This window comes from Onychomys torridus, chromosome 3, assembly GCF_903995425.1.
Source record: "Onychomys torridus chromosome 3, mOncTor1.1, whole genome shotgun sequence".
Taxonomy (NCBI): domain Eukaryota; kingdom Metazoa; phylum Chordata; class Mammalia; order Rodentia; family Cricetidae; genus Onychomys; species Onychomys torridus.
The window spans coordinates 14814373-14840570 of NC_050445.1; the positions used below are offsets into that span (position 1 = coordinate 14814373).

Here is a 26198-nt window from a genome sequence, read left to right on the forward strand (position 1 = left end):
ACTCACACTTTCTTCCCCATCTCAGACCACAGCCCATGAAGTGGATTCACGCACATTCAGGGCGGGTCTCCCTGTTCAGTTAAACTTAACTCTTTGAAAGTTTAACTCACACCCTCAATAGCACATCCAGATGTTTACCTCCTTGGTCTAGTCTTCACCCCAGTCAAGGTCACTCTTGTTATCAGCAGACTGTAGCCAGAGCAAAGAGATGCTACAGCAGCCCTTAAGTGTTATTTTGTGGTTGTTTGCATCTTGCATATGGTTACTAGACTTTGGCAAAACACTCAGATAGGTGTCATCTGTAAGAAGTACTTTCTTGGGTAGCTCTTCTGGGTTAGGACAGTCCCTGTCTCTGAACATGCCCTGTGAGTCTGGGTCCTGCCAGAGGCCTTGGCTATGTAGAGGTTTGTGGGAGGAGGGAGCCTGAGCAGACATAGTCTTTATATAAAGATGAAGCCCTTAACTCAGCATTTGAAGGATCCCCACCATTCTGCTCATTTTGTAGTAAAGACACTAAGGCTGATAGATGTAATAAGAGAAATCATATAGCTGGTAAGTGCCTGACCAGAACTAAGCTTCTTCTCTGAACTTGACTCTGTAACCTTTGCTTTTAGCTTGTGAGGGCATATGGAGGCAGTCCCACCTTGCCCGTGGTCAGAGGTTAACATAGCATAGGACAAGTCTTTGTTAGTACTCCTGTGTTGTGGAGCTTCTGTGGAGCGTGGATCTGGTAGACGTAATGCCTTTTCTGTTCCTGAAGACTCCTCAGAAAGAACCCATTATGATTTTTCTTTCTAAGAATGCTTATGCTTATCATGAGTCTGGGTGGAACTACGCAATGAGAAACACCAGTCCTTTTTACCCAGCTCTGTCTCCTCTCTCCTGCAGATGTCGTTCCTATGAAGACTGCTGTGGCTCCAGGTGCTGTGTGCGGGCCCTCTCCATACAGAGGCTGTGGTACTTTTGGTAGGTTACAACTCGTTCATGGTCTGAGTGCCCTTTCCTGGTACTGCCTCCAGTTCTCAAGTGCCCACTGTCAAGTCTAGTCACAACCTCAGTTCCAGTGGCGTCGTCTCGAGAGGTCATGGTCTTTGGGAAAGTCTGGGCTCCGTGAAGGGACATTTGGCTTGCCCTCCTCCAGGGCTGCTAGAGTAGGAGTTTATCAGAACCTTTACCCTTCTCCATCGGTGCTGTCTGAGTATGAAGAGCTTGGACGGGTACAGCCTCACCCCTGAGCAGCTCCTTAGCCAGTTTCTGAAATGGCGTCGGGGATGAGTGTCTTGAGGAGTCAGAATCAGCAGGCTGAGACTTGTGACAAAGTTTCTGTTGCCTGGAAAATCTCCCCTCATCTGTATCTCCTGCATCGTAGCTTTCAAGACAGGCACCCTGCATCTTTACCCCTCCCCAAGCTTCTCACAGAGGTGTGGGGAACATACAGAATCCATCAGTTGCACTTGAGAGAAGTGTGGGAGGCACACTGTCATTTAGAGAGTCGCCTTGTGCAAGTCTTAGTTCTCAGGGAGGCCCCTGAAAGTCCCTGGAGATACACTGCTCTGTAGCCCAGAGGCCGTTCACATGTGGGGGGTGGTAGAGTGCTGCAGAGGGGGTTTCTGTAAAAGGAACTGAGCATTTCTTGAGCTCATCTGTCTGACTTGCTTGTGATCATGTGTGAGACCAAAACAGGAACAAAACACCTTGCACGTTAATGGAAGACCAAAACAGGAACAATGTACCTTGAAGGTTAAGTGTTCTGTTTGCAGCTAAGACAGTTAAGAGTAAGTTCCAGTTTCTTCTATGTTAAGTCCTTGCAAGTTAAAGTTTCTGTCTGCGGTTGAGTAAGTTCCCGTTTGTCCTGTGTTAAGTCCTTGTGAGTTAATGTTTTTATTTGTAATCAAGAATTAGCTCCTGTTTCACAGCTCTGATATAAACTGCTTGCATAAGAGGATGATTTGACCACAATCATGGTTACCAGGTGTGTGGAAGGATCTACACTTGGCTTTGCGGTGTGCTTTGATCTTGCAAGAGGGAGGTCTTTTGCCCCACCCCTTGGCATTGTTATAAAAAACCCTTTTGAAGAGACAGAAGGGGCCGGTGGATATTGATCCAGGTCCTCCCAAAGCTATTCTCTGTTTCTGTCTGTCTCGGTCTCCGATATCTTTCTATCTACAAGTTTCTCATCCCTTTCTCAAGAGTACCCTGGGTAAATGTGGGAGCTGGCTTTCCACAGAGTATATATAACAGCTTTTTCATTGCTGCATATGAGGACCCCCATCCCATTCTTAGTTTTTAGCCTATATGTCATAGTTTCTCCAGAAAACTTTGAGGGAGATCTCAGGAAATTAAGTCCTAATTGCATTCAACCGGCTGGGAGGAGTGACTGGATACTCAGATGAGGGTCCAATGAACTTGCCTATCTCTTCCTTTCTTAAAGGAGTACTAACATTTAACAAGCCCATCTGTGGGTAAGTAGGTACAGCTGGAGTTATTGAGAGATTTCAGATATAGGGTTTTTGTGGTTTGATTGAGAATGGCCCTCATAGGCTCATATATTTAAATATGTCGTACCCAGTTGGCAGAGTCCTTTGGAAAGGATTAGGAGGTGTGGCCTTGTTGGAGGAGGTGTGGCCTTGATGGAGGAGGTGTGTCATTGGGGGTGGGCTTTGAGGTTTCAAAAGCCCAGGCCAGGCCCAGTGTCTCTCTCTACCTATGGATCAGGATGTAAAGCTCTCAGCTACTTGCCATGCACATCTGCTTCCTATGATGATCATGGATTAACCCAAATCCTTAGCCAGTTTGTGTGTGTCTGCAGATGGAGGCAAACAACCTGAAAAGCTTAATAAGTATAAAGACACCAAGTTGCAGAATAATGTCAGTGTGGTAAGTAGAGAGCGTTTAACAGAAAACTATGAAAATCAGACCAGGGAGCTCAGAAATGTTGGCACCAGGTTGTTGTTTTTCCCCCTCTACTTGTCTATGCCTTTAAAACTGGGAAGAACAACTAAAAGCAAGAGTACCCAGGCTCTGTGGGGCAGAAACAAAGGCAGACCACAGGTATAAGTCAAAGGAGTCCCAAGAACAGGACGAATATCCTATCTCAATTGAGAGAAGCAGAATTAGAGACTCAGAAGACATGGCAGGCATTAGGACCCAGTATAGAGCCTACCTCTAATCTCTCTCCTGAGCCACACAGCTAAGGGGTATTCCCACACTGAAACTTGCCTTGTACCCTGTAGTCACGCTGCGGTGGGGTCCTGGGTTCACAGGCTGATGCGGCTACCAGGATGCCTGGGGTAAAGAAATGGAGGGGCTGCTTTGATCCTGTGCACATTACAGCCCTTGCTCCATTGCTCTTGCAGCCACCACTCACCCTGTGCCATGGGCCACTCTGTCACAGCTGGGGCCTGATCTTACAGCGTTCCATCGGCAAGACTTTATGCCTAGCTCCTTGTGGACCTAGGCAGCCCTTTGAGAGAAGGGAGATGGAAGTTGGCTAAGTTCCAGGCTCTCAGTGAGACCGTTAAGTAGGAGCTGAGTGACAGGGATGAGAAGAGCTGAGGTACTGAGGCATTGAGAGCTAGGGAGAACAGAGGAAGATTCATTTGAGAAGGAAGGAAGGACCAAGTGGAGAAATGTTCTTCCAACAGAAAGGCAGTTAAGTTAGGCTGATGGGCAGGCACAAAGGCCATTTTAGTTTCCTGGGGAGTAAGTTGAGTGTGATACCTAATTTTCAAAGGTCTCTGCCTAGAAGGGGAAAAGACACTCCGAGACCACCACAAAGGAGTTTGTGGCCCAGGATCACCATCCATAACTGTGATAGTGGCTCCCTGAGCTGGCTTCTTTTTTTATTTGTAACTGCCCCTGTTCTGCCCCTGTGTCTAGCAGAAACTTATCTGGGTGGCTTCTTACTGATTGAGTAACCCAGGGCTCGTGGAAGCTTAGGAAGGTAGAAACCCAGCCCCCATCATTCTTAGTTACTGTCCATGTCCCTCGTGGTAGGGAGGGTTAGTGCTTCATTGGCTTTGGGACAGTTTGGATGTTCATTTGGTCCCTTTTTAGGGCTGACTTCCCATTCTCCCCAGGGTTTTGTTTCTCGGTATCTTGATTATTGAAGACTTTTTGAGCCGCCTCGATAAGCTGGGAGGTATTTATTCCAGCAAAACCCTCTACTTTCTAGAGTTTTGTTTATTTGTTTGTTTGTGAATATGAGCAGACTAAGTGACAAAAGTCACATTTAATACCCTAGCATTTTCTGAAGCTATGAGTCAAAATTGAATTTAAAGGTTTCATGTAATTGCAGGAGAAACACCTGGATAGACTCCTCCAGCCCTTGAACAGCCTCACTCATCTTAGACAAATTAGTGGGTTGAGCTCCACTTTGAATCCTAGTCATAAGGTGCTGGTGAAAATTGTCCAGGGCATAAAAACTGACAGAAGTACCAGAGTCCCAGTCAGATGTTTGGAAAGGAAGTCTTTCTCAGAGTTCCATAGTCTCCCAACAGCTGTACCAGCAGCCAAAGGCCAAGAACCCATTGGGGGTTTGGTGTTCATCCCGCTTCATAAAGAGCCAGTTGGCTTCACTTCATAGAAGCCAATTGACTTCACAAAAAGTGTACAGCTTTCCCTTGAAGAGTGAATGACCACAGTCCTCCTCAAACCTCTTCAGTGTACAGTGAAGGGGTGAAATCTTGGATTGGGTGGTCCCCATGTTAGAAAGAAGTTAAGTGGCTTGTTGAAGTAGATCCGTAGGACAAATGCAGAAGCAGTAGCACTGAAAAGATGTCTCAACTCTACCTAAGACCTGTCACACATCCCAAGTCAGGGGAGTAAGAAATGTTCTGAGTCAGGTCCATGACTCCAGGAGCTTTTTGGTATGATTGGAAATTTCCCATTCTGGAGGAAAGGGGATAACTGGGAAGACCACAGGTAACAAGAGAGAACACACTAATAATGGCAGCGGTGAGAACAGAGAAGGTAGAAAATGCTCTAGGCACCGAAGCTGCAGGGACACTGTAACTCAGAACAGGATCCAGTGTCTCAGGGCAGCCAAGAGACGCCACCACTAAGCCAAGATGAGTGTAAGGGAAGCAGTCCAACTCTCCCTCAGAACCAACAGAGAGGGGCACAAAATAAGACAGAAACACTGTAGCAGGAATCTTAAAATGTCTTATTAATAAAATCAAAACTGAGGCCAGTTATTGGGGTGAATGCTGGAAGATCAGAGAGACAGAACAAGCCACAGCTACCTCACCTCACCAGTTCCTCAGCTGGTCTTATTTCCTCAGACTGCAAGCTTCTGAGTCCTCATCCACATGAATCTCAGCTGAACTGTGTTGCTCCAAAGCCTGAATGCTTAACCAGCCAAATGCTGAACCAGCCAAATGCTTAACCAGCCAAATGCTTAACCAGCCAAATGCTTCTAGTTTCTGGTCTTCACGCCTTATATATCTTTCTACTTTCTGCCAGCACTCCCTGGGATTAAAGGTTGGCTTTCTGGGATTAAAGGCGTGTGTCACCATGCCTGGCTGTTTCTAATGTGGCCTTGAACTCAGAGATCCAGATGTATTTCTGTCTCTGAAATGCTAGGATTAAAGGCGTGTGCTACCACTGCCTATCCTCATGTTTAATATTGTGGCAGTCCTTTTCTCTGACACCAGATAAGTTTATTTCGGGAAACACACAATATTTTGGGGAACACAAAACACCAAACAAACTAACAAAATAACTCTCTTAACAGAGCTTGTCCAGTGTGCACTGATTCATTTATATAGCTGGCTGGTCATTCATCCAGACTAAAACCAAACCAGATCTCTCATGAGGGTAGAATCAGAAAGCCAAGCCCTCTACTATTGGCATCTCAACTTAGGACAGGAGGCAAGGGAAGGCTCTTCGTTATGAGTTTTCTTCTGAAACTTTAAAGCTTCTTAAAGTGGCATATCTTCCTCAGCCCTAAGATGGGCTCCCCAAAAGGCCTGCCTATCTTCCCTGAAAAAGGTTCCTCAGAGACCTGTCCTTTTCCTCCCTAAGAGGGCTCCTCTAAAAGGCCTGTAAGAGGCATAAACTTTCTAAGCAGAACTGAATTCAGTACACCAGCTTGCTTAAGGGTATGAGAAGGACTCATCCATTTTACCCGGGAACACAGCAGTCATTCCAGACCTTTCTGGTTTCAGTGACTCTGGAATGCCTCTCAGGGGATCCTCACATGCAACCTCTCCTTGGCCAGGAAGGCTCAGAGTGAGGCTGAGTCCTGTGTTGGTGTGGGAGATCTCGCTGGGGCTTCAAATGAAGTAATCCACTTGAGAAAGTTATTGCTAATCATGCTTTATTAAGCCAGTAAGAGTATAGTGAGTTCTCTAGCCTACTAAGGTAGACTCATGGTGTAGAGACCAAAGAGGGGAGGGATTTTTAAAGTCAGAAGGCTGCAATCACATCACACCTGATGTAGGCTAAGGGGTCTTTACAGTATGACCGTTGGTCTTGTAAAATATCACACAAGGCCTTTCCTCCAGAGGGACCAAGCTGTTTTTATGTGTCAGGATCCTTTCTCAGCAGGGAAGAAGGATCCTTCCGGTGTTGCAAAGCACTTTATGAAGAGGGGTGAGAAGACGTCTGTGTACAGGCAAATGTAACTTTCAGGGGACACCCTGACCTTTCTAAACTATTTCACAATACCCATGCACGGGTTGCTGAAATCTGTGGAGCATAAACTGAGGGTTATTGACAAGCAGCCATCCAGTAAAGTAGATGATGACCAAAATATACTAGTTTCAGAAACAGAGAAAGAAAGGAGACTTAGCAGAGAACACGAGAGACTCTAGAGTCCATTCCAGGCATCAAGGGATGCCTTCCTTATAGTGTGAGCACAGTTTCAGAGGACTGAGGACACAGCTATGATGAAGGACCTCAGAAAAGCTGTGCTCTCCTTTCAATAAGAGCTCATTTGGGGTGGGGGGGGGGAAGGTGGGGGTGTCCCTGGTGCTGGATGCTGAGCCTGCTAGAATGGACCCTAGACTCTCCTGTTTCAGGATGGGGAAGGTAAACAGTTTCATGTTGTTTTTTAGTTTTACAGAATAAAGAAAGTCATAAGTACTGACAGTTTTAAAATGCATTGGTGGGTACTTCAGAAAGGTTGGCACAGCAAGATAAAGAGAGCTTTTCTACAAGCCTAAGGTGCCTATCTGCCGACATTCTTAGCTTTTGGGCTGGTGGAAGCTAGGAGTTTGATAAGTTAATAGGTTCCAAAAGGTTTTCCTCTATTAGTCACAGGGTGTTAGTCCTGACACAGAGGTGGGAAAGGAATGGCTACTTAGGGGCTAAAGCTAGCCAGAGATAAGTAATTAGCTTTTGGACCTGGAACATTCCAGCTCTGTGCATACCACACAAGGGGCTTTGCGTGTATAGGGCCAGAAAGGGGATGGTAGATTACATCTTTGGGTCAGTTCTTCTGCAGCCTCAAAGTGGTAAATACCAGCTGGTACATAGATCTCCTTATCAGGAGCTAACTGGATCCCAACAGCCCACAGGTGTTATCAGTCCTCTTTATTGTGGGCTGTACTGTCTGGACTTGCTTAGTCTACCTGAGGCTTTTAGGCCATTAACCCTTCAGGAACAAGTAGATCGTTGTATGGGAATACTCTGCAGACAATGCATAAAACTTTTTAAATTTTTTTGTTTTATGTGCATTGGTATTTTTCCTGTATGTATGTATGTATGTATGTATGTATGTATGTATGTATGTATGTGTGAGGGTGGAGTTACAGACAGTTGTGAACTGCCATGTGGGTGGTGGGAATTGAACCCAGGTCCTCTGGAAGAGCAGTCAGTGGTCTTAACCACTGAGCCATCTCCCCAGCCCTCCACAAAACTCCTAATGCCAGGAATTTGGGAAAAGGCTGCAAAGCTTTTGAGTAGCTCTTTCAATGAGGTTATTCCCAGCATTTTGGGGTAAGTGTTTTGTGGGGAAGATGTCTGGGGCTGAATGAGAGAAGTCAGTGGGATTATTTCAGGGCCCTCGGCTGACTTCTGTTGCTTTGCTGTGGTTTGGAGGACAATACTTTTAAGAGGCCCTCCTGCCAGCTGTGGAATCTTGAGCCAAGGTTTGAATGAAATTGTCACGTTTTAGTTCATTTAGTTCTCTGGTTAGCCTTAGCATTGTAAAGCACGTGTTGCCAAATGGGAAAGATGGCAGGGGTGGCTGTATGGATGGATGAGCTGCTTCTGGAGGTTCCCATCCCTCTTCTGGAATGGCTCCAGGCAGCAGGGTCTTGAGTTATTGGTGCCTGTCACCAGAAGGCTGCAGGACGGACAACTGCCACGTTAAAAGAATTAAAGAAGCTGGACTAGTCCTGGCTTAAGAAAAGGAAAGCTGCTCCTCCTCACCCTTGGGACGCTTCCCACTGTGCTGTGCAACAGAAGACTGCAGCAGGCAACCTGCCCGTGGACAGAGTCCTTTGAAAATGACCTTCCGCGTTCATTGCCGCTGACGCTTGCCCAGCGAACACGAAGTTCACTTTCCTGACCTTTGTCAGCCCCCCTCATTAGGAGTAAGTCCTCAGGCTAATGTTTCAGTAAGGATCAGATCAATTACGTGTGATACCGAAGACACAGTTGGTCTCCTGTCAGGTGGCCGTGCTATGCTTGCTTCTGAAGTGCGAGGTACAGTGCCATTTTTCATCTAGGAGAAAAATGTTCCATTTGGCAATATAACCAACATCCTGGCCTTTTCTCATGGGGAAGACATCACATGGCTTCTTTGCAAACCAGGGAGCCAGGTCTGTTGGAATGGCCAGCAGTAAATCCTGTGTACATCCTACCGCTCTAGGCTTTACATACATAACTGTACTCAGATATGTATCGTAGGACTTTGCATTAAAGGTAAGATGATACCTTTGAAGAGGCAAATCCAGCTGGGCCTGGTGGCACTGCCCTGTAATCTCAGCTGCCCTCCTAACTAAGGCAGGAAAATTACATGCTCAAAACCTGCATGGACTGCAGAGTGCATTCAAGTCAGCTTAATGAGACTTCCTGAAAGTAAAACATGTAAAAGGGTCAGGAATATAGGACTGACCAAAGAATGGGAGAGGAGAGGAGAGTGGAGAGGAAAGACAGAGGAGAGAAAGAGATGGGGGAGGGGAGAAAGAATGAAAGACTGGGAGGGGGAAGGAGGAGATAGAGACACAGAGAGACTGTCGTCCCTTTTTTGATTACAGCATCCTTGCTGATGAGGTTCCTTACTTTTCCAAACTCTGAACCCACTTCCTGTGTCCAGCCAGAGCCATCTCTTCCATCTCTTCCCTGAGCTTTCCCTGCTCTAGGCCTTGTCACATGTGTTGTTCTTCTCACCAGACTTCCTGTCCTCCTTCTCAGTGTATCCCCTGCTCCTTCAGAGCCTAGCTCAAATAGGGCTGAAGGAGAATTTTTGGCCATTCTTATGTGCAATAATATCTTTGTGTAAACCTCCCAGTGCACTGAATTATACACTTAAAGTATAGTGATGAGTTCTGACAGATAATATTTCACACAAGTCTGTTCTTCCCATTTTTCTCTCTTTCAGTATCACTTTCTTGTTATGAACAAACAGCCGTGTACATTTGCCATTCAGTTTCTCTCTCTTCTATTAAAAATTAAGTCCATCGAGGTGTGGGGAAGGGACTCACCCACTGTCTCTGGTAGGATTCCTACTGCCGAGATAAAACACCATGGCTAAAGCAACTTAGAGAGGAAGAAAGGGATGTGTTTCTTCTTACAGCTCTCTGGTCACACTCCATCACTGAGGGAAGTCGGGGCAGGAACTGAAGCAGAAGCCATGAAGGAACACTGCATACTGACGCGTTCCTCATGGCTTTGTCAGCCTGCTTTCTTGTAGATCCCAGGTCCATCTACCCAGGGTGTCATTGCCCACAGTGAGCTTGCCCCTCCCACACCAGTCAATCAATCAATCAAGAAAGGCCCCAGAGACCACAGGGAGTCGTGCATTTTCTCAGTTAATATTCCATTTTTCCAGAAATGCCAACCAGCACACCCACTCCCTCCCTGTGGTGCTGTGGATATCACAGGTGCCCAACAGTTCCTTACTGAATAAATGACTAATTAAAACAAAGAGCACACAGACCATAGTTTCAGCCTTTTTCTGAGTCATTTCTGCCCAGGTCTGCTTTAAATTCCTGCTCAGTCCTCCAAGAGTATCTGGTAAGTTCCTTTTGACTGACGGATGCCCTTGCACTTTGTCCTGTTAGTATTCTCAAAGATCCTATCACATACTCTTCACTTAAATTTTTCCTTTTTAAACGCATTATCTGGTGTCATTAGCCATGACCAACTTTGCTGTGTGCCCAACCCATACAAGCCCCAGACTATGGGCATGTTGTACGAAGTTCTAGAACGTTCCATGGGCCAGAGATGGGTAAGAATTGATCAGTTTTACCTGGTACTGCCCTTGTCTACTAGTCAATGGGAATCTTAGGTGACTTATGCAAATGTCTTATCTGCAAAACACTCATTGCCCTTGCCTGCTAGACGTCAGGCTCAAGATGTGGAGAGTAACCAGCAATGTTCACAGCTGGAGTTTTCTGAATAATCTTCTGTTTTGCTGACTGTTTCCTCTCTCTTCCTATATTTTCCTAGTAAGTAAGCAATGCTCTAGGTGCTTTTTATGATTATTAAATGTTCATTTCATAACATAGAAAGGTGTTAGAAAGGCTAAATGTGCATTTTTATAGTTGTAACAGTGAAGAATTGGAAATGTGGAAACAGAATGACAGAGACTGGATTTGGCAACACTTTCTGTTTAGACTAAATACGGTATTGTGTCAGAGACATGAATCAAAAAGTAATACACCAGTCCTTTGTAGCCACTGAGATGCAGATTTTCCTTAGCATCTCAGTGTTAGTGGCTCCCATCCTGGGGACACTTCAGGAATTTGTAGCGCAAGTATTTCACTGATAGCATCCTTAGGAGGAATGTCCCAAAGCGAAACATTCCAGAGAGGGCCAAGTCTAGTCTCCTGCCCTCATGGCTGGAGGCTTCCCACAGCTTGCTGGATCTCTCTGCTTTGGCATTGGGGAGTGGTATTCCAGGGCCCCCTGGGAATCCTCAGGCATTTTTTTTGTTACCATTCTAGAGCCTGGCCTCAGCCTGTGGCTTGAACTCTGGCCTCCTGTCTTGTTCTGTGCAGGTTCCTTTTGATGATGGGTGTGCTCTTCTGCTGTGGAGCTGGATTCTTCATCCGCCGGCGCATGTATCCACCACCACTCATTGAAGAGCCCACATTCAATGTGTCCTACACCAGGCAGCCACCGAACCCTGCTCCAGGTCAGCCTACCTCATCCTTGTCTGTCCTCATTCTTTGTGTGTCCTCTTCAGGCATTTATAATGCCACAGAGTGTGCTAAAAGAGATAAACCAGGCTATTTGGTCATTAAGTTCTACTTACCAACTTTGTTGTTTGTTTCTGCTGGTAACAATGCAATATATTCTGTGCCTACATCTCATGTTTTTATATTATTGTTGATGAACCCTGTGTAAATGATGCATGGTTTACATATACATACATGCTTTTTCCTCTTTTCTTTAAAAAGCTATTTAATGTATAATTTTGTATATGAACAATAATGACCCTACCATCTTAATTCATCTGGAGTAAATATTGTGTTATTAAATGACAATTTGTTTGGTATTTTATGATTGCTAGTGATTTTGTTGATTTTTTGTTTGTTTTGCATTTTAAAATACTACTCAGTAAGTGTGCATTATGCACCTATTTGAATATTTGTATGTAGTGCAGCAGTAGACATCTTTATAGAAGTTACCACTGGCCTTGTAGAGCATATTCCTGAAGCAATGTTTCAAGATCAGAGAGACTTAGCTATTTTTAGTTCTTGCAGGATAATTTTGCCTTAACTGTATAAATCTCCCTCATACTATGGTAGTTGGTCCTGCCTCCCCTCAAGGCACAGGCTGGCATGTGGGTTTTACAGTGCCTCTGAAGTCCCCTTCCTTGGAAGAAACCTTCTGAAAATGGAGAGTAGCAAGGCCCCAGAAGCCAGAGCAGGCAGGCACTGCTCATCTGGCTCTGGACTAAAGGGTTTATGTTTGATGAAGTTGGGGCCACTGTGTTGAATGTGTTCACGTTGCTCTACTGCAGTCACGGCTTCTACCTGGAGTCCTGGGGAGAGTGTGTCCATTCAGCCCCCACTGCAGGTAGATGAGTGGACTTGGTGAGACAGTTCTTTCCTTATGCCACATTTCCATTATACAGAATGAGGAAGTCCTGTAGAGCTACTCTACATCTCATGGGCTATGATGAGTAAAATTGTAATTAAAAATGTCCTTAGCGACCTGGACTTATGTCTTCTTATCACATATATAAATACTAATAGTAAGTTAACTGACAGAGGTGATAGATGTGTCTATAATATACGCTGTAGGATGGGTCATGATGATTTCATGGATATTACCTTCAGGCTCATCAGCCTGTATACAGTCAATCAGCAGACTGTTGAATTTGTCAATCATAATTTAAAATGAAGTAGAGGAGTGGGAGGGTTGAGTATAAAGGGGTAAAATGCCCAGTCTTCTGCTTTCTCATGACATGCTGTTCAAGAAGTAAAGAGAGTTGTTCTTCCCATTTCCTTCTGCCAGACACTTTGCAGGGTTTTCCTTTCAATAATCCTATCTTTAGGATTATTACCAAGAAAGATGTGGATGTGAGTCATCCATACCAGTCCACTAGGAGCCAGACCTTAAACTTACATTCAGGTTTGAAATCCTTTGTGTTCATGTATGGATTTCATTCTTTAACTTTGAGATTTGTGCTTTTCCATAAAGTAAAGTACAAATGTTCAGTTAAAACAGAAGGCTGTTGTTAGGTTTTGACTCTTGGATAATGAAAGGACATGCTGGACCCATGTCCTTCGTGTCTAGTGGCCCAGTGTCAGGATTGATGCTCCTCCCATCATCCAAACTAGAAGCAATGTTGTGAGCAGGTGATAATGTTAGACTTGGAGCTGTGCAGTTCACCTTGGATGGCCTTGAGGACCTGAGTGTCACTAGAAGAGACTATCACAATCACTCATTTCTCTCTTTAAAGCAATGGACCCTTCAGTGGAGCCTTTAGTCTCACTTATCAGCTCCACCAGTAAATCAGCAGCTCTGACCAAATTTTACTTCAGACCCGTACTTTGCTCAAGAAACATGGGCTGCTTGTTTTCGTAGTTGATAGTCTCACTCTGCTCCCCACTGCCTTCTGTGTAGTTACCAGGAAGTTAAGAAACAAAAGGAACATGTCGGGGAGCTGAAATTACAGCTCCTTGGTTCTCTGAGTCCAATGTTAAGGACTTTATCATCTAGATACCTCAGCCGTCGATTTGGGATTAACTTTCCAACACTAGATTTTACTGAGGACAGATCACAACCATATCAGCTCTAGTCATTCATACTTAGTTCCCCAATCCCCCCATATTCATGGCATGGCTTCCACCCTAGTGTGGTAGCCCAAAGCTCTCACAAATGACCTTAGTTAGCCATCCACATCCAAGGGTTACTTACCTGCAGATTTAACCAACCACAAGTCAGAAGTATATGAAGAAATGTTGTGTCCATACTGTACATGCAGACTTTTTTCTCGACATTATTTCATAAATAAGACTATTAACAAGCATTGGTATAATACTTTATTGTTTTTGAATTGTGAATAATCTAGAATCGATTTAGTATATAACAGAAAGATATCTGTGGTTATATATGGTGCCATTTTATACAAGGAACTTGAACATCTGCAGAGTCAGCTGCCTATAAAGGGTTCTGGACCCCAAAGATGATTGTGTAGTTAGTGTACTGGCTAGTTTTATGTCAACTTGACACAAGCTAGAGTCATCAGAGAGGAGGGATCCTCAGTTGAGAAAATGTCTCCATAAGATCTGGCTGTAGGCAAGCCTATAGGTTATTTTCTTAATTAATGATTTGTGGAGGAGGGCCCAGCCCATTGTGGGTGGTACCATCCCTGGACTGGTGGTCCTGGATTCTGTAAGAAAGCAGGCTGAGCAAGCCATGAGGAGCAAGCCAGTAAGTAGCACCCTTCCATGGCCTCTGCATCAGCTCCTACCTTAAGGTTCCTGCCCTGTTTGAGTTCCTCTGCTGACTTCCTCTGATGGTGAACTGTGATGTGGAAGCATAAGCTGAAGTTTTCCTCTCCAAGTTACTTTAGTCATGGTGTTTCATCATAGCAATAGCCATCCTAAGACAGTTACTAACCATAGTAGGGACAAAGTTGGGGTACTTTTAAATCAAGTGAATTGAAAATTCTTCTGGTGCTCAGAACAAGGATGATTAAATATGAGTGTGTACTGAAACTGAGCTGGAGAAGGGGTTGCAGACAGGATTAGTGGAGCAGACTATGTTGAAGTGACGTCTCATCAGCCTCTTTAAAATGCCCATAGAGTTTCACTTAGTCACTGTCAATCCCTGTGGGTACAACAGTCTGCATCAGGAGGGACGCCAAGTTAAGAAAAGAGAAGAAGTGTCCAGTGTCATTGATGAGGCACACCCTGAAAGGGGGCTGCTGACTGGCCGTGGGAAGGATGGTCTAGCCTCATGGTTCAAAGCATGGGCTGAGCAGGACTTTGAGCTAATCAGAAGGTGCAGGTAAAGTAGCTGTGGAGACTGGGGCGCAGAAGTAAAACTCCCTGTGAAACTGGGGAACCAAAGTGTTCTTAACTGAAAGTTTGGAGTTTATTGAGAATGCGCAACAGATGACAAGAGAGGAGAGTTGAGTTGTTGACGTTCTGAGAATGAAAAAAAAAAATGCTGAATGGGATATGGAAACCCCAAGTCTGTGAGAATTAGGATGAGTCACTGTCCCTCTGGAGCATCAGTACCTTGCCTGAAAATGAATATGGGAATATGCACAGAAGAAAGGAAAGTCTGACCTCATCCAATTCTACAGTCCCCAAATCCTTGTTGCTGGCTGGGCCCCATCCTTATCACTTCAAGGCAGGAAAGAAAGACCAGCTTCATTCATTCATTATCTTACTCAGAAAACATTAGCTAACCAGTTCTAGCTCCTCTGCCCCCACCCTTTAGAAACAAAGAGCCAATGGAAGAAATTATAAAAACTTGGGCCACAGTTAAGGAATATGTCTGAAAGGAAGAAGGAGCTTGGGTTCAGAAAGCCCAGAGACATGTTTCCTATAGAGCATAGTGAACTAGTGACTGAATGTGAGGGAGACAGTCTAGGTCATAAAAAAAAAACAAAGATAAACTGTGGCCTGTCGTCTTTGTGGAATATTAATAGCAACACTAAAGGGACAGTCAGGATCAAGGTAACACAGTTTATGAGGAGAGCCTAGGAAAGTGTCTCGGATAGTTGAGTGCTTGCTTAACTAATATTCACAAAGCCCTGAACTCTGTCCCCAGCACCACATAATACCAGGCATGGTGACTTCTAGATGTGATTCTAATACTCAGGAGGTGGAGGCAGAAGGGTCAGAAGTTTCAAGGACATTATTGACTACATAGCAAGTTTGAGGTTGGCTAGCGATATACGAGACACTTTTGATACTACTACAAATAATAATAATAAAATTGTACGAGAAAACAGCGATCTAAAGAAGCATTTAGTAAGGAGGGAAGTGGATGCATCTTTTGCAGGATGGCTCTGCTACTAGTGTGGGGAGAATAGTCATTAATAAAATCTGTGGTATTATTGTCATTTACATAAAAGTGATTTCTTCTAATGTCACTTTTTTTAATGAAGTGGTTAGATGTGGCACTTACTCCCATTGAGAGATGCAATTTTATTCCTTTAACTCATACCTTTAAGTGAGTTCATTCATAGTTTGCTGATAGTTCTGATGTCTCAGTGCTGTAAGCAGGTCATCCTACAGTTGTGGTAGCTGCCTGGCTAACTAATACAAACCACTACAAAATGAAACAGCGATGTTTTGACAACAGTTAAGTTACCCTCCATGTCAAAGCGAAAGCAGTCAGGGCTGCTGGAATAAATGTAGGCAGCCTAAGTGTCCGTAGGAGATTGGTTTGAGGGTGCCCCTGCATTCAGCAATGCTGAAGTCTTTGATAGGAATGGCATAGTGCCCTCCCATCTTCTGAACCATCTTCTGTTCAGATCAACACTAGAGTTTCCTAACTGACCTTGACTTTTGGCAGTCAACTCCTTGCTTCTGTCAGTCTCTAACAAAGCAGCCCTAGAAGTCAGAGTTTGTGCCCTCAGCTGCCTATGTGTTTTCCCACTTTCCTGGGGCAGAAATCCTTTCTGTGGCCAGCACAACCCTTCTATTTCTCACGTTCCCCTCTCTCTAGCTGCCTGGTTGACTCTGACCTTTCCCATGGCTTCTCTCCTGGCCCATTCCACTCCTACCCCATATTCACCTCTTGTTTTCTTCAGCTCTTCCATGATGCTGTCTTCCTACCTTACATGTGTTTTCCTGCCGGAAAAGCATATGTCCTCTATCTAAAATCTCCATTTACACATGGTGCACATGCAGCGCTCCTCTGTCACCCTCATGTAACATGGTGTGCTCTTCTCTCAACTTCATGCACACATAGTGCCCTTCTGATCACTGGGGCAGCTGTTTTTGCCTACCTGGGAAGAGCAGCCCTCAACGGAAGCATTGTCTCTATCAGATTGTCCTGTGGGCATATCTGTGGGGCATTGTCATAGCTGATGGTTGATGTGACTCATGGGCAGTGCCACCTCTAGGTGGTTCTGAATTGTTTAATAAGCTGGCTGAGCATGGGCAGGGGAAGCCAGCCAGTAAGCAGTGTTCCTCCATGGTCTCTGCTTCAGTTCCTGCCTCCAGGTTTCTGGTTGAGCTCCTGCTCTAGCTTTCTTTGTTGATAGACTCTATCCTGTAAGAGGTAATAAACCCCTCTCTACGCAAAATGTTTTGTCAGTCCTTTATCACAGCCACAAAGAAGCTAAGACAATCAGCTTCCCCAGTATACATAGAGTGGTCTGCCATCACTTTGCCCTATGTGCATCCTTATCCCCTTTCTTAGGTGTACATAAAATGATTCCCCATTACTATGTACATGTGGTAGATTCATGAATTATTCTCTCCCCATATACACTCAATAGTTCCTCATTATCACTCCCCCATATATACATTTTTTATCTTTAGTACTCAGTATACTACTTCCTTTATAAAGCTAACATTATACTAATAACTAAAACAGAAAAATACACAACAACAACAAATATGGACTAATATGTCTGCCCAGTGTGGTGGCACACACCTTTAATTTCAACACTCAGGAGGCAAGGAAGTAGAATCAGGTGGATCTCTGTGAGGTCCAGGCAAGCATGATTTACATAGAGAGTTTCAGGCCAGTCAAGGTGGCACAGTAAAATCATCTCAAAAAAGACAAAACAAACAAAAAAACCAAAGACAATATTCATGATGAATATAGAGACAAACCTATTCAATAAAATATCAACTGAATTAAAGAATACATCCAAGGTCATCTAGATCAAGCTAGCTTTATCCCAAAGATACAGGGATGGTTCGCCACACACAAATCAATAAATGTTATCCACAGCATAAATGGATTAAAGAAAAGAACATGGTTATCTCAGTAGACACATGAAGAGCCTTTGACAAAATTGAATATCCCCTCATGATTGGGGGAAGAAAAACACCTCTTAAACTATAAATACAGGGAACGTATCTCAACATAATAAAGGCTTTATAAATAAAACAAACCTATATTTAACATCATGCTAAATGGAGAAAAAGTCAAAGCATTTCCACTAAAATCAGGAACAAGTGTGTCCACTCTCTCTACTCTTTTTCAGTATAATGCTTAATGTCTTGGCTAGAGCAGTAACAAGAGAAGGAGATTTAAAAAAAAAAAAAAAAAAAAAAGTCTGGGAAGGAAGAAGCCTAAGCATCTTTCTTCTCAGGTGGTGTGATTCTAAACATAAAAGAGCCTAAAGGCTCCACTAGAAAACTCCTCTGGGTTGATGATGAACTCTCTCAGTGAAGTGCAGGATACAGAATTGACTCATAAAAGTCATTTACTTCCTGTGTACCAATGACAGGCATACTGAGTGACATTAGACAAACAAACAACAACAACAAAAACCAACAGAATATATGTAACCAAGGAATTGAAAGACTTCTACACTGAAAACTTAAGACACGGAAGGAAGAAATAGAGGACAGCATCTGAAGATGGGCAGCCCTCCTGTGTTCATGGTTGGGTAATTTAATATTGTAAAAATGGCCATCCAGCAAAAGCAACCTACAGAGTCAGCACAGTCCTAATAAAAATTCTAATTCTATTCTTCACAGGAATAATAACCAACCCAAAAATTTGGATGGAAACATGAAAGACTGGCCGTAGCCAGCGCCATCCTGAACAATGAGAGTACTGCTGGGGGTATTACTGTACCTGATTTCAACATATACAACAGAGCTAAAGGGATGAAAACGGCACACGAGTAGACGTACAAATCAGTGCCGCCGTGGAGAATTCAGACTTAAGCCTGTGCAAACTGTAACCTCCAGAGTATTTGTACAAAGAGGACCAAAGGGAGCACGGGCTAATACAGCTTCTTCAACAAGTGGTGCTGGAGAAACTGGATGTCCTCATGTAGAGAATGAAACTGGATCCTCTCCCTCTGCACACAAATCAACTCCAGATCCACCATGTACCTCAACATAAAACCCAAAACTCAGAAAATTCCTAGAAGGAAAAGTAGGTTACACGCTATGAAATGTAGACATAGGTAAGAAGTTTCAAAATATAAAGACAGCAGCTCGGGAAATGTGGTCAGTAAGTGAAAAATGAAACTTCGTGGGGTTAAAATTGTTCTGTATGGCAAAGAAAACTATCAATCTTGTGAATAAGCAGCCTATATGATGGGAGAAAATATTTGCCTTTTATAAATCTGACAGAGGATTAATACCTAGAATATACAAAGAACTAAAAACAAACAAAAGACCTTAACATTAAGAAAATAACCTAATCAAAATGTGCTTGGAAATAACAGTATTCTCAAAACAAATATTAATGGCTAATAAACAAAAAGTGTTCACAATTGTTAGCTTTTGGAAATGCACATTAAAACTGCTTTGAGATTCTATTTTATTGCCATTTGAATGGCTATTATTTTTTTAAAAATCGAATAATAGAAGATTCTTGCTAGGTGATAGGGGAAGGAGAACCGTCATTCACTGTTTGTGGCTGTGTAGACTTGAATAGCCACTATGCAAATCAGTGTAGAGATTACTTTTTAAAAATTAGAGCTACCATATGAGCCAGCTACATCACACCTGGGCATACACTCAAAGGAATCTATATCCTACTACAGAGACACTTGCTCAAATCATGTTTATTGCTGCTATATTCACAGTAGCCAAGAAGTAGAATCAGCCTAGTGATATATGTGATGGAATTTTCTTCAGCTCAAAGAAAAAAAGAAAAGAAATAATGAAGTTTGTAGAAAATGGATAAAACTGAAAAAAATGTACTGATAAAATAACCTAAGCCCAAAGACTATTGTTACATGTATGTAGCTCTTTAGTTTTATGTGTTTAGCATGGAGCATCTATATAAGCCAAGGAACTAGAACAGGGCCATTGGAAGGGGGTTGTCTTAAGAAGAGGGGGTTAAGGGGCTGGAGAGATGGCTCAGCAGTTAAGAGCACTGACTGCTCTACCAGAGGTCCTGAGTTCAATTCCCAGCACCCACATGGTGGCTCACAACCATCTGTAATGAGATCTGGTGCCCTCTACTGTTCTGCAGGGACACATGCAGGCAGAATAATGTATACATAATAAATAAATCCTTAAAAAAAGGGGGGGAGGGTAATTTAGTACAACATATGTTAAATAAGAGTAGAGAGAGGAATCACTGTGGGTGGAGAGTTTCAAGGAAGGATGGGTGGGGGAGGGGAAAGACCAGGAGATGAAAGGACAGCAAGGGAGGCTTAACCAAAAGTAAAGGATCTGTGAAACAGCCGTGTGGAAACACACTATTTTAAGCCGGGCGGTGGTGGCACACGCCTGCCTGTAATCCCAGCACTTGGGAGGCAGAGCCAGGCGGATCTTTGTGAGTTCGAGCCCAGCCTGGTCTACAGAGTGAGATCCAGGAAAGGCGCAAAGCTACACAGAGAAACCCTGTGTAAAAAATAATAATAATAATAATAAATTAAATAAATAAATATATATATATATATATATATATATTTTTATATATATATATATATATGCTAAAAAATAAAAGTATATTTTCCATGGCTACATAGTGCAGTTTCTTAAAGCCATTATTTATCAAACAAAAATCCCAGTGCCCAATGTGTGATTCCTCTTCATGAGTTATGGGTTAAGGAGGCCCCCAAGGTACTGCATGGTACTGCTACTCTCCTGTTGGCAGGCTAGTACTAGATGATAACACCTTCCTACTGAAGATACCACGTACCTAGGTTACAAGAGAAAACTAAGCAAGAACTGAGCTGGAAGCTGACTACCTTTCACAGTGTTGGAAGGTGCTATGCAGGCTTTTGGGAGAGACAGGTTTCGATGGTCTTACTTAGCTGTGACCCCTACAGTCACAACCTGTCAGGCAAAATGTACCCAGTGATACAGTAATGGCACATTTGTTACAGGGTTAACCAACCACTCTCAGGTGAGATCTGAGGCCTGCTTCCCAGAAGAGAATATATTTCCCTGACTGTAAATCCAGTCAAAACCCCCTGGCTAGGAATTCCTAGACTTTAGAGAGGATCTCACTATTACTGCTTAACTAAATTGACAAGACACCAACCTGTGGTCTCAATATTTAACTTTATACCAACAACATACACGTGTCACTCTCATCATTATGAAGAGAAGCTTCTCTGTGCTGTGAACAATAGTGAATACAGAAACACATGGCAGCCAAGTGTGCCTCAATCAAATTTAGATGATAGTTGAATGCTCAGCCATAAAAGGGGCGTATGTATTACCTCCTCTAAGGCTCAGGGGGTAATGTGGAAGAGGAAGTGCAAAGATGTACCAGTCAGAGGGCAGGGAGAAGATGTGAAATGTGACAATCAGGGCACGATGTAGCCACAGCTGTCACAACAGCTGCAGTTGCCTGCACTCGGCCTAAATAAGACTAGCCCTATAAACAGCCAGTGTGGATCAGGCTCCTAGCTCCCTACCCCCTGCCGAACTCTTGGAAACTGACAGATTCTGAGGAGGGACAATCATTGCCTTCAGTTGTGTGTGAAAGGGTGAATCTACCACTCTCCACCCATGGAAAGGCAAAGAAGAATCATGTCAGCTAATGTCTGTCTGCCTGGCTGTAACCTGCTTCTCTGATGTACCCACCAGTTTAAAATTGCTTTGACTTGCTTTGTTCTGCTCATATGAAAACCCATGGAACTGTTTCCACACTGGAACAGAGAAACTGGGTGACCTAGCTCCACATTCCTGGGCCATGGTTATTTGGATTAGGCTCCAGGATAAACTATCGCTTATTCCCTTTGAGATGGGAGCTGTGGTGTGTGTGTGTGTGTGTGTGTGTGTGTGTGTGTGTGTGTGTGTGTGTTAACACCTCCATTTAGCTGAAAGTCTCTGTCGAATTTTGCTCTGTGGTTCGCCTCCCTGAACCTTTATTTTTCACAATTTTCATCTGTGTTTGTAATCCCGCTTTGCAGATTTTCCTTTACAATGGACTGTATGGGTTTTCTTGGGAACATTTGTTCTTACCATAGCATTGGTGATGTGGTTGACTGTACTTCTGAGGTGCCTTTCATTTCCTTAGACCCACGTGTACATTTGGGAACAGCTCTTCGAAGTGTTGTCTCTGAAGTCTAGGGACATCTGCCTAACTGACCAGCCTTGTCTCCATGGGCATACATGCGTGTCTCTTGCATGCAATGCTCTCTTTCTGCTTTGCTTCCTGAGTATACATCTCTGCCTCAGTCGGACCTGGATCCGTCCTCTTTTGGTTACTCTCTGTGGGTGCTTGAGTGACTGACTTGGTTGGTGCCTTGGCACTAGATCTTCCAGCTAAATCTCAAAGCTGTGGAGAGGTCTGGAGTGTGCATCTTCTCTGAGAACCTCGGCCCCCAGTTAAGCTGTCCCCATTCCTGCCTTGTAGTCTGTCTGGTGGGAGCCTTTGGCTGCTAACCACTGGTAGATGTCACCTGCTGCTGCTGCTGTCCCTATAGCCTCAACCACAGGTTTCCCAGCATGTTCAAGTCTGGTAGTTGTCAAGTTCCTCAAGTAAAGGATTTATGTTCTTGATAGATATAACTTGGCCACCTTTTGTCTGTTCTGCTTTTTTTAAACATTCTAAATGGATGTCCTTGTCAAATATTTTGTAAAAATTTAAGATATATCTAGCTTGTCAGTTCCTACAAAATCTATGAGCTGGTATTCCAGTATAAGTTTGAGTAGCCCCACTGTGGGGACATTGCAAACACAGCCCGATCTATACTTGATTGCACTCTGGAGACTGATAGATTTCAACAATACACCTCTCCAGAGGAATTGTGCTCCCTGAGGGCACCAAATCTAGGTGTTTACTGTCTCAAGGAGTATTTGGTCCCTAATAGAAGTATAGTGAATGATGGGGACAGAAGGGACCCAGTAGTACAGGGATGTACCAGAATGTGGCTTTTTCTCTTTTGCACTCACATATGGATATCTGTTTTTCAGGAGCCCAACAGATGGGGCCGCCATATTACACTGACCCTGGAGGACCCGGGATGAATCCTGTTGGCAATACCATGGCAATGGCTTTCCAAGTCCAACCTGGCTCACCTCACGGAGGCACAACCTACCCACCCCCTCCTTCCTACTGCAACACGCCCCCACCTCCCTATGAACAGGTGGTGAAGGACAAGTAGCAGGATGCTACATAGAAGGCAAAGAGGCTGGACAGGCCCTTCTGTGTGTCCTCACCGATCCTTGCTAACAGGGTGGTCCAAGGGCAAACTGCTCTTTGATATCTTCAAAGCAAGCCCAGCTCTCTTTCAAGTTTTTTGTGGAGGACATTTGAATTTCACACTGTGTCTCCTCTGTTGCTTCTGTTTCTGATGTAGTCTGTGCTCTCTGAGAGAGTGTGGCAGCAGTCCCCGAGGGTTGACATTCCTGCAGTGGCCCAGGGAGATCCTCGGGAGAGAGGCTAAGAGGAAAGGAAGTCATAGCCTATGCGTTGGGGCATATGAAGGGTCAGGATGAGTTAAGACTCGCAGGATGCAGTAGTAGGCAGAGAAGTTCAAAGGGCCACTATCCACTGTCCTAGCCCATTCTCCTAATAGAAGCTGTGGGAATGTGCTGGGGAGGCCTGTTGATGCTGTTTGGTCTCCACTCACTCATAGGCTATCCTCTGCAGAGACAGGAAAGACCCAAGTATATGCTGCTTTCACTGCAAGAGAAGATCAGAATCAGGCCCCACTTGGACATCTGCAGTCAACTAAAGACCATTAAAGGGAGGAAGTCTTTTAAGTTAGGGGAAATTACTCCCTGCTCCAAATGGAGACATTGCATTTTCTGAATCATGCTCTGGCTTCAGATGGAAAAATTTCCTTTTTCTTTTAGTGCATTAATTGAAGTGACAGTCCCGTCCTTGAAGATCAGATGGAGAGTGTGAACCCTTGGGGTCATTGCTCAGAGGGCTTCAACACCCTTCCCTTAGGTAGTTCTGGCGATGGGTTTCATGAGCAGTTCAGAACAGGGGACACATTAGACTGGGTAGTCACTGACCCTTGGAGCAGGAGAGAAGAGCTAAAGTAGTCCCACAAAGCAAGACCAGCATTGCTGAGTAAGAGGTAGGCTTGTAATTGATCCAAGCAGAGATGTGCTGGGCTCAGAAGAGGGGGAGTTTATGGATAGAACAATGGAAACCTACTTAGTTGCACAGACCACATAATCAAAATTAGAGAAAGAAGGTGTAGTTAGAGATGCTGTTTCCCAGGTGAGAATCAGAGCTCACCCATAGATCTACAAGTAGTGGAGGGAGTTCTCAACAGTGAGGAGTGCTGTTCCCTTGCGTAGTTAGTCACGTTGATGTATATTTAGACCCAGATTGAGACCTTGTGTACTAAGAGCAAGGCAGTATAGCTAAGACGTCTAGGTTACTTTATGTGTAGTATTGTGGGGAGTGGGCTGGGAGTAAGGGGACTGACATTTTAAATGAACTAATCAGAGCCTTTTGATAAATTGTTATTTGTTGGATTGGGCATCCAAACATCTCCCTAGAGTGGACATGGAGTGTTCTTTACCACCTACTAGACCAGGAGACATGGTGTCATGCTCTATTGGGGTACTGTGTAGGACAGGGGTCCAGGAATCAGGACAGTAGTGGCATGGGCTTAGTTTAAGACAGAAAGCATGGGGACTTGGTAGACAGTTTCATAGGAAATCCCAGGGAAGGAATGAAGACCCCTTAAGGCAGTTCATGGACACGGTGCTGCCACCCAAATCACTGAGCACCCTTGTGTCTCTGGCATCCTGTCCTGGATCCAGTACTACTCCAGGTTTGGGTCCTTGTTTTAATTAAGATGACAAAGCACAATGTCTGCTGTTTACAATCAAGACAACTACATGGTCCAAACATTTCCACTCCCTTCCATCACTTGTGGTTTTAACTTCAGTTTCCTCTGTTCCTTTTTTAAAATAAGCACAGTCAGAGCTGTTCCAAGGATTACACCAGAGACAGCTGTCAATGCATTGGTGTCCACAGCTACATTTTATCTTTTTGATAGCAAATCTTTTGAGAAACTGAATGGCTGATAGGGCTCAGCAATTTTATACTCCATTGTCTGTGGAAATAAATTTTATTTGCCAGTAAGCCTGCATTGGAATTCCTTCAGCCGTAAACACTGGCAATGCCTATGGAAATTGCACTTCTGGGGACATTTCCCAGCATTCTTGTTTTCTTGTCTTTAGTGAGTAATGCTCACCCTTTCCAACAGCTCTACTTATGTGTGCTGAGGTCCTACAGAGCGGTGCTTGGGGACAGACCCGAAGCAGACTTGTGCATGCTCTTTCTTGGCAACACTTGGCTCATATTTCTGTTTGTTCTCTTTTGATAGAGTCCTGTTTCCTATGTATAAAAAATAAAAGTGAATTTGGTCATATGCTGTGATTATTTGCTGGGGTGTGGGAAAGGGATGGAGATGAAATTTCTAATGAGAAAAGAAATTATGCACGGTAAGTAGTTCATGAATTCACATGGAAAGCAGGGTAGAGTAGATGATGCTCCCTACTGACATAGCTGGAAGTTAAATGTTATCCAGGAATTTATGTTTCTTTTGGTCCAGTGACACGTTTTCAAACATCAAGATAGGAAAAAGTTGTCCAAAGCAAGCAAGAAGCAGAATTATTTACCGCACAGGGGATGCTGGTGTTGGGGAAGGAATGTGGCCCTGTTCTCCTAAAGTACATTGTCCCTCTCTTTAAAGTACCACTCTAGAACTGGGTGTGGTACTCTGCAGATGTTCTCTCCAGTGCTCAGAGACCTGAGGCCAAAGGACTGTGTGAGTACAAGAGTTCAAGACAGGCAGGGTGACAGAGCAGCATTCTCATTTCAAGACTGCCAATGTCCTGGTCTGTGTAGTCAGGATTTGTGCTTCTTGGATATGACTGATGATTTACCTGCCACAGTTAAGCTGTACTTTGGGTGAATTACTACGTGACATAAAGTTTTTAGTTTTATATTCTGACCTCTTCAAATACTTGTCTTAGAAGCCTGATCCCTTCTCTGTTTGTGGACCCACATTTGGGGAATTTGTTTCAGGGCTGTTGCCAGACTACTATTTTCATTGAACATTCTGAGAAGCATCTTAATTCTGCATTAACTTATTCTTTACAAATCTGCAAATTATATAAACCTCTTGGGGAAACAGGGAGGGTAGAGTTGGAGATATCACAGCCCTTCAGCTTAAGATCATACCTAAGGATAGGCAATTCCAGGAAAAATGAAGAAAAACTCTGGTCTTCCCATCTCTTTATTCCACGCCCTGTAGCCGGGCTTTTTTATTAAAGTGCTTTCTTTGGTGCTTATTACAAAATACCTCACTTGACAGGTACATCCGCTGGATACACAGCAGGACACGGGACTTTCAAAGGTCTATTTATATTGTTTACATACAGTCATCAAGAAGGTTCAACTCACAATAACCCATTTCATGTTCAAAACTAACTCAGTTTAAATGTGCAGCCTCAAAGCAGTGCACAGCTGTGAAA

General features: G+C 43.9%; 1 protein-coding gene across 1 annotated transcript in view; it reads left to right on the plus strand.

Annotated features, from left to right (window-relative positions):
• The window catches only part of Vopp1 (VOPP1 WW domain binding protein), an 88291-nt gene extending 63201 nt beyond the window's left edge, over positions 1-25090 (plus strand). Inside the window, exons 3-5 of the mRNA XM_036182234.1 lie at positions 889-966; positions 11172-11308; positions 22665-25090. Of these exons, the coding sequence (XP_036038127.1) occupies positions 889-966; positions 11172-11308; positions 22665-22855 (406 nt within the window). The 3' untranslated portion in view covers positions 22856-25090. The remainder of the gene's footprint in view (positions 1-888; positions 967-11171; positions 11309-22664) is intronic.
• The last annotated feature ends 1108 nt before the right edge of the window (positions 25091-26198 follow it).